The following is a 7,276-nucleotide window of genomic DNA, read 5'->3' as shown; positions in this document are numbered from 1 at the left end:
GTTTGTTTTTCTTTACAATACACATTGATAGTACACAATATCCATTTCATTAAAATTTGATATATTTCTTGCATTAGAAAAGGAAGTTTTTAAAAAAAGAATAATAATAAAAAAAACTAAAGAATAATAATAAAAAGAAAAGTACTTTAATGAAATAATAATAATAGTAATTAAGTCTATTTATTTCTTTATTTTAGTAATTTTTGGAAACATTGGAGTAATATAAGAAACAAAAGTACAATGACAATCAACAGTATTCATCCAACTATTTTCATTTGCCATATCCCATATTCCAGAAAATAATAAATTACTAATAGTTTCTTTCCATTTTTCAGCTATTTTTTTAGAACTTAAAGACATTTGAATTGGCATTAAACCATATTTATTTAAAGAAACGATATTTCTAGAAAGTACAACACGAGTTTTACTATCAAAAATAAACTCACCTTCAATATGATATTCATTTTGTTTACCAATTTTTGAACCTTTTGATACAGCAAACCAAATAATTCTATCGTTGAATAAATGACCTTCACATTTTTTTTTATTATAAGTCATAACATCACCACCAATATAATATCTTCTTGGTATAATAATTTGAGGAAAATCCATATCTTCAGCAAGAATTCTTAAATTATCTCTCATTGTTGTTTTTTCATTAACTAAAGCAGTAAAATAATCATAATCTTTTTTAACGGTTAATAATGATTGATAATCATTACTATTTTCATTTGTTACTTTTATTAATGTATTTAATAATAATGGATATCTTGGAGTTCTTTGCATTGGTTCAATAATAAGATCACTTATTACCCATCCATGAGGTTGTTTAGAATCAATAATACTTAATAATCGTTGATAAATAATATTTTTTGTTAATTCATTTAACATTGTTTTAGTAATATTATAATTAATAGTATATTCTCCATATGCCCATAAATGAAATGTAACAAATGAAAAAAATTGTGATGGTTGTGTATCTATTTTATAATTCTCAATAAATTGTTTTCCATATTTTACAATTTGTTGACTTGATTCAATACATGCATCAAGATATTCAAATATTAAATGGACTTTATATGATGTTTCATCAATATTTACTTGTTTTAAAGGGGGTTGATATATATCTTTCATAGTTTTCATTTTTTTTAATAACGATTCTTCTGTTTCAACTGCTTCTTTAACAATCTCTTTTTGGGTATAAAGTTGTTTTAAATTATACTTCTTACGAATATAAAATCCATTAATTAATGCTTGAATCTTTATGATATTACTGTCTTCCATGGATCTAAATATGATTCAATCTGGTTATTAGATTAAAGAAGCCAATTTTGGGACTTGTTTATTACTTCTTCTCTGTTTACTGTTAGTAGATTTTTTCTTATTATGATTCACATCTATTAAACCAAACGTTTCTCAGTTTTCTTTCCATTTTGAATGAAAAGTATCTTTTTTGAAAAAAAAGTTAATTTCTTTAAATTAATTCAATTCAAATATTCAAATTGGTTCCTTTTTTAATCTATTCATTTAAATTTGATTTTTTTAATAAAATCAAAGAAAGAAAAAAGTAACGATGAGTTAACGATGAGTATTAAATAATGAAAGGATAAAATTGAAGTAATTTTTTTTTCATTTATAAAATAAAAGAAATTTAAATGAAATTTAAATGAAAATTAAAAAATAAGAGAAAAAAGAAGAAGAATCAATTAAATTGATAAATCTTTAAGGTTTAAAAAATACGACTAAATTTGTCATATGTACCATCTCTTTCTTTAGCATCTTCGTTAATACTATCCATAATGGTTTTTCTGATATAAGGAATAGAATTATCTGAAGAAATAAGTTTAGAATCAACGTCAACAAAAGCCATTTTACTAACAGAAAAAACAGACTTAGGAATAACAATATTTTGACCTTCAGGAATTTTGTTAATAGGAAGTTCATTAATTGTTTTAACAGAAGAAGGAATAACCATAGTAATAAGAGGAGCATTATTAAAGTAAATTCTATTTCCAATTGCAAAATGATATCCTGGAATATTTAAATTAGTTAATGAATTACATCGTTCAAAACAACGACTTCCAACTTTAACAATAGATAATGGGATAGTAATACTTTTTAAAGAATAACATTCAGCAAAACAAAAGTCTTCAAGTTTTTGAACAGCATCTGAAAGTATAATTTCTGTAATCTGTCCACAATGATAAAAACATGAATCACTTAATACTGAAAGTGATATTGGAACAGTAACTTTTGTTAATTGATCACAATGAGAAAAACAATTCTTTCCAACTCTTTTAATTTTTGGAGAGAGTTGAAGTTCAGTTATACTAGATGAAGCATAAAAATTATCTCCTATTCCATTGATTGGTTCTGGAACATTATTTGGATCAATTTCTTTGTCACTTTTATTAATGAAAACATTTTTATATTCATTTCCTGAAGACTTTTCTTTTAAATAATCTTGGTAATTTACTTCATACCATATTACTTGTTTAAATATCTTTCCATCTTTAAATTTGGGATCATTTCTATTATAAATATGAAATGTTTCAATATTAGGAAACAATTTTCTTGAAGATTGATTCAATGGAATTGGATTAAAGTGGAATCGTTCCATATTTCCTTGGAATCTTTTAACTCCCATTTCTAAATTAATAAAATCATTAATATCTTCAAAGTACTTGGAGACAATCATAATTTCATTATATCCTAATTGTTGTTGGGGTTGTTGCATCTGCAATTTCTTTGACTTTTTAAAGTTTTAAATTGACTTTTATTTCATTTTTTTTTTTTTTTTATGATTTTTTTTAATAAGTAAAGAATTTCCTGAAATATTACATCATTTGTACGTAATCTTATATAAAAAAAAAGAAAACTAATAATTTAAAAAAAAAAGATGAGGTATTACTAAACAGTATTAAAAGTTTTTTTTATTCTTTTTTTAATTTTTTTTAATTAAACATATATTTGTGATATATAACAATGATTTATTTTTAATTCAAGGAAGTTGCTTCATTATCAAGTGATGTTATAAATAAGTCAATAATAAGAAAGGATTTGAGTATTAAAAATCCTTGAATATCAACTTTTTTTATTTTTGTATTGATGAAAGACTATTTTAATGTTGATTTAGTTTATGTTTCTGTTGAATTATAAATGCTTGATGAAACTTAAATTTCATAGTTATTATAATGGAGAATAATTCAACATATAAAATGACACTTCTTAACCTTTTAACAGAAGAAAAAAAGAAAAGAGGAAGAAAAAGAAAAGCATTTAATTTAGAAGAAACAAGAAAAAGAAAGAGAGAAAATAGAGCAAATGCCAATAGGAATGATTATGGGAATGAAGGATTTCTAATGATGATATTATATTATCTTGGATGTACTATAAAGATGAAAAGAATAATAAAAGAAGGAATCTATCAAAAATTAAAAATAGAAGAAGTATTATATCAAAATATTCTTCTAATTTCTAGAAATAAAATTGAAGAAGAAATTGAACAAAGTAATATTCTTAAAGGAATGAAAGAACAAACAAGATATAAAAGAAATATGATTTTTATTATTATTGATAATCAAATCCTTGATATTCTTAGATATTTCTTTGGATTTTCTTTTGAAGAATGTGTTAAAAAGAAACCAGAAAAAAACTTTATGCCAGAAAGAAGAATATTAGAACATATTATCTTATCTAAAGAATGGAATAAAAAAGAAATAATTAATGAAGGATGTATATTCTATGATAATATTAAATCATTTTTTAATGGTAATGAAGAAATTGAATTTTCATTAGATATTGTTCATTCATTCTATGAAGCTCAACAAGTAAATAGTGTAATTTCATCATCATTCATTTAGTTCATTTAATTTATTTACTATTTTATAAAAGAAATTAAAAGAAGGTTTATATAATGATTAATAGAGATTAATAAAATAAAAATGAATTTAAAGTTTTCGGTTACAAAAATAATATTTTTCCCACAACACAAATTTTGGAATTCCATTTAAATGTAATTTACTATCAGATAGAATATATTGATGATTAGTAAATAATTCTCTATTTTCAATAATCATAGACCATAAAGATGGTGTCCTTTCATTTACGTGATACTTTTCTCTTTCACAATCTGTATCAAACAGAAATGTCCCATAATTATGACAAAATACTGCATCATCTACTTCAATAAGAAAATCTTCATTATATTGAAATGATGTAGGATATTGTTGTAATAATATAAATACACATTCAATAAATTGATGAAAAACTGGAGAATATTGACTATGTGGACAATGAACACAAACTCCTGAACGTGTCATAAATTTATGTCCAAATGATTTCCAATCTTTTTCAATAAGAATAATAAATCCATCAATTGTTCTGAAAAAAGGATCTAACATTATTTCACATAATGAACAACATTGACTTGTTCTATCCCATCCATCAGTACAATGAACTAATACACTTTCTCCAGCTTCTAAATATCTACACATTTTAATAGAAGAAGCAAAGATAGCTAACATAATTTTCCACCATTGTTGAATTTCATTACAATTAATAATTTGACTTGTTTTATAATGTTCTGGTAATTGCATACAATACCAACATAATTTTTGCCAACCTTCTCTTACAACATGAATATTATCAATACTTTCAAATTCTATTGTTGCAAATGGATAATCTTCTTCAGTTTCATAACCACCACCCATAGCAATATTAGCAACAGCATTTGCTTTTGGTCTAGAATCAAGAATACGAAGTTTATGTGATGTTCCTCCATTTGTAATCATTTTAAGAAGTTCAATATCAGCTTGACATTTTCTTCCAGTTAATCCACATAATGGTTGTGAACATCTTGCAATAGAAGATCCTTTAGAAGATACATATGTAATAACTGGAATTCTTTGTCTACTTCTAAATGAACCATCTTCTAATAATAATTCATCACTTGCTTCTTTTGGAACAATAATTTCTTTTGGATAAGTTGGACAAAAGGCATAATCATCATTAATTCTTGATACTCTCCAATTTGAATTTGATTTATTTAATCCAAGACGAATAAATTCATCTAAAACATTATAATAACTTATTGGTTTTGTTGGAATAGATTCAATTAATTTAAATATTTCTAAAGAAGTTGGTGGTACAAATACTAAACTATTTAATGCAGTGTAAATACTTTTTCTTTCTTCACGATTTTTAAGAAATGAGAATTTAACACAAATATTGTCTTTTGTATTAAATTCAAGAATTCTACGATGTTCTGATTTATTGTTATTCACTTTCTTAAAATCGGCAATTTTTGTCATTGGAACAAAAATATTATATTTTCCATCTGAATCATCAATAAAACAAAATTTAAATGATGTAATAATGATATTCCCTTCTCTTTCTATATTTTGTATATTACTTGGAACATCATTTCTATATATTATTTTTACTCCTTTAACATTAACTATTACTAATTCTTTCTCATTTGCTCGTGGAATTACTACTGATTTTTTTGTAGTCATTTCTATTAATGATGTACGTGAAGAATAACATTTTGGCATTGTTTTACATCGAGTTATTCTTAGTGGTGGTGAAAGAGATTTTTCATTTCTTGTAGATTCACTTGAAGGAGAATTGATAATATCATTTGTTTCATTAAATGGTTCTGATAAATCATGAAATAATAATTGAATATCAATTCCAATAAATACTGATTTTAATTCAAAAAAATTTAAAGAATATGTATTTAATGAAAAGTCTATTGAATGTCCTAAAGTATTACATTGAAGTATATATGTTTGTAATTGTAATAATGCTGAATGTATTAAATCTTTTAATCTTGCTATCCAAAATGTTCTATCTTGAATATCAACTAATATTCCTTTTGTTTGTGATCTATTAGGTACTTTAGGATAATTACCGACTTCTATAGTACCATATAAAGTAGAACGATATGTTTCTTTTACACATAATTTCATTTTAACCATTAATTTAAGAAATAAATCAAAATGATAAGATGATAAGTAATCACTTTCTTGTGATTTATTATTTATTCTACTAAAGATGGTCCCAATAAGAAAATCTATTGTTGAATACATTAACTCATTGGTATCCATTTCTTTAAATGATTTAACTGATTTAAATATCCCTTGTCTTATTGCATTTTCTCGTATGTCTGCTAATTCTGATAATCGTTTCATAGATTGTTCTTCTCCTAAACTTTGTTCTTCTATCCGAAGCAAACACGTCGGTATTTGTTTCATTGAATAAACTATTTGATAACTTCAATCTTTAAGTTCTTTTCATTTTTTTTTTCTTAATTACAGATTACTTCTCTTTCTCTTTCTCCTTCTTTTTTTTTTATTTTTTATTTTTTATTTTTTATTTTTACCTTTATTAAGATTTTTTTGTTTGAAAATCTATTTTTGGAAAGTGTAAAAATAAAAAAAAGTAGATACTAAAGATTCTAAAAACAAATTCTATCGAATTATTACACTTGTTCTATAATCTCTAAATTTATTTTATTATTTTATTATTTTACTTTTTAACTATAAATTTTCTTTAATTAAATAGTACGTTTATCTATAGATTTTTCTATTGATTTTTAGAGTAAAACAATTCAAAATATATGAGATATTAAATAATGAAGTTATATCTTGTTGAAATTAGTTTAATCGTATTGAATACAATTTATTAATACAATTCAATATTAAAAAAAGTATATAGTTCAATTATGTTTTTCATAACATTATGTTTTTCATTACATTATGTTTTTTTTTTTTTTAATTACAACAAATTTAATATATTAGTAAAATTGTTTTATTATTACGGTGATATATAAAAATATAACAAAACTGAAGATAAAACAAAGATTTTTTTAATTTCTTATAAAGTTATTAAAATAAAAACAATATTATAATTAATAAATTGTTTTTTCCTTTTTAGAACGAATTGATTGTAAGATTTTTTGTAATGAACAGATAACTTCTTTTATACTAATTCGTTTTAAAGGAGAATGGTCCCAAGTATTTTGTAATAATAAATTCATCTCTTCAGTTGCTTCTTCAGGGAGAGGAAGATAATTATCTTTTTGGATAAAATCAATAATATCCCATGGATATTCACATATTCCTTTATAAGGGTCATGGTAAATAATTATTTGGTATAAAGAGATTGAGAATGAATAAATATCTGCTGGTTTTTCATATTTCTTTTTATTAAGTATTTCTGGAGCCATATATGTTGGTGAACCAATTCCTTTAGTAAATGTCATATTACTTAG

The 7,276-nt window shown here is 23.3% G+C and overlaps 6 protein-coding genes across 6 annotated transcripts in view; 1 reads left to right on the top strand and 5 right to left on the bottom strand.

Moving 5' to 3' along the window:
- Positions 1-180: 180 nt before the first annotated feature.
- Positions 181-1,284, bottom strand: ENU1_215130 (Rho guanine nucleotide exchange factor, putative; the record flags this gene model as incomplete). Its single annotated transcript, XM_008862558.1, has 1 exon — positions 181-1,284. The coding sequence occupies one exon, from the start codon at positions 1,282-1,284 to the stop codon at positions 181-183; it is 1,104 nt and encodes a 367-aa protein (XP_008860780.1).
- A 445-nt stretch (positions 1,285-1,729) lies between these two features.
- Positions 1,730-2,737, bottom strand: ENU1_215120 (leucine rich repeat protein, BspA family protein; the record flags this gene model as incomplete). The annotated part of the gene is made up of 1 exon (XM_008862557.1): positions 1,730-2,737. One exon carries the CDS (start codon positions 2,735-2,737, stop codon positions 1,730-1,732), a length of 1,008 nt encoding a protein of 335 aa, XP_008860779.1.
- Positions 2,738-3,218: 481 nt separating this feature from the next.
- On the top strand, positions 3,219-3,863 carry ENU1_215110 (hypothetical protein; the record flags this gene model as incomplete). The annotated part of the gene is made up of 1 exon (XM_008862556.1): positions 3,219-3,863. One exon carries the CDS (start codon positions 3,219-3,221, stop codon positions 3,861-3,863), a length of 645 nt encoding a protein of 214 aa, XP_008860778.1.
- Positions 3,864-3,950: 87 nt separating this feature from the next.
- ENU1_215100 (myotubularin, putative) lies at positions 3,951-6,257 on the bottom strand (the record flags this gene model as incomplete). The annotated part of the gene is made up of 1 exon (XM_008862555.1): positions 3,951-6,257. One exon carries the CDS (start codon positions 6,255-6,257, stop codon positions 3,951-3,953), a length of 2,307 nt encoding a protein of 768 aa, XP_008860777.1.
- A 656-nt stretch (positions 6,258-6,913) lies between these two features.
- On the bottom strand, positions 6,914-7,267 carry ENU1_215090 (tyrosine kinase, putative; the record flags this gene model as incomplete). The annotated part of the gene is made up of 1 exon (XM_008862554.1): positions 6,914-7,267. The coding sequence occupies one exon, from the start codon at positions 7,265-7,267 to the stop codon at positions 6,914-6,916; it is 354 nt and encodes a 117-aa protein (XP_008860776.1).
- A 5-nt stretch (positions 7,268-7,272) lies between these two features.
- ENU1_215080 (tyrosine kinase, putative) overlaps positions 7,273-7,276 on the bottom strand; it is a gene marked incomplete at both ends in the record, with an annotated part of 5,301 nt that continues 5,297 nt past the window's right edge. Inside the window, one exon of the mRNA XM_008862553.1 lies at positions 7,273-7,276. This exon is cut by the window's right edge and continues 5,297 nt beyond it. Within this exon, the coding sequence (XP_008860775.1) occupies positions 7,273-7,276 (4 nt within the window).

The sequence above is a fragment of the Entamoeba nuttalli genome (assembly GCF_000257125.1).
Source record: "Entamoeba nuttalli P19 unplaced genomic scaffold asmbl_10332, whole genome shotgun sequence".
Classification (NCBI taxonomy): domain Eukaryota; phylum Evosea; order Mastigamoebida; family Endamoebidae; genus Entamoeba; species Entamoeba nuttalli.
The sequence above is the reverse complement of the archived record's forward strand: the minus strand, read 5'-3'. Positions and strand labels throughout refer to the sequence as shown.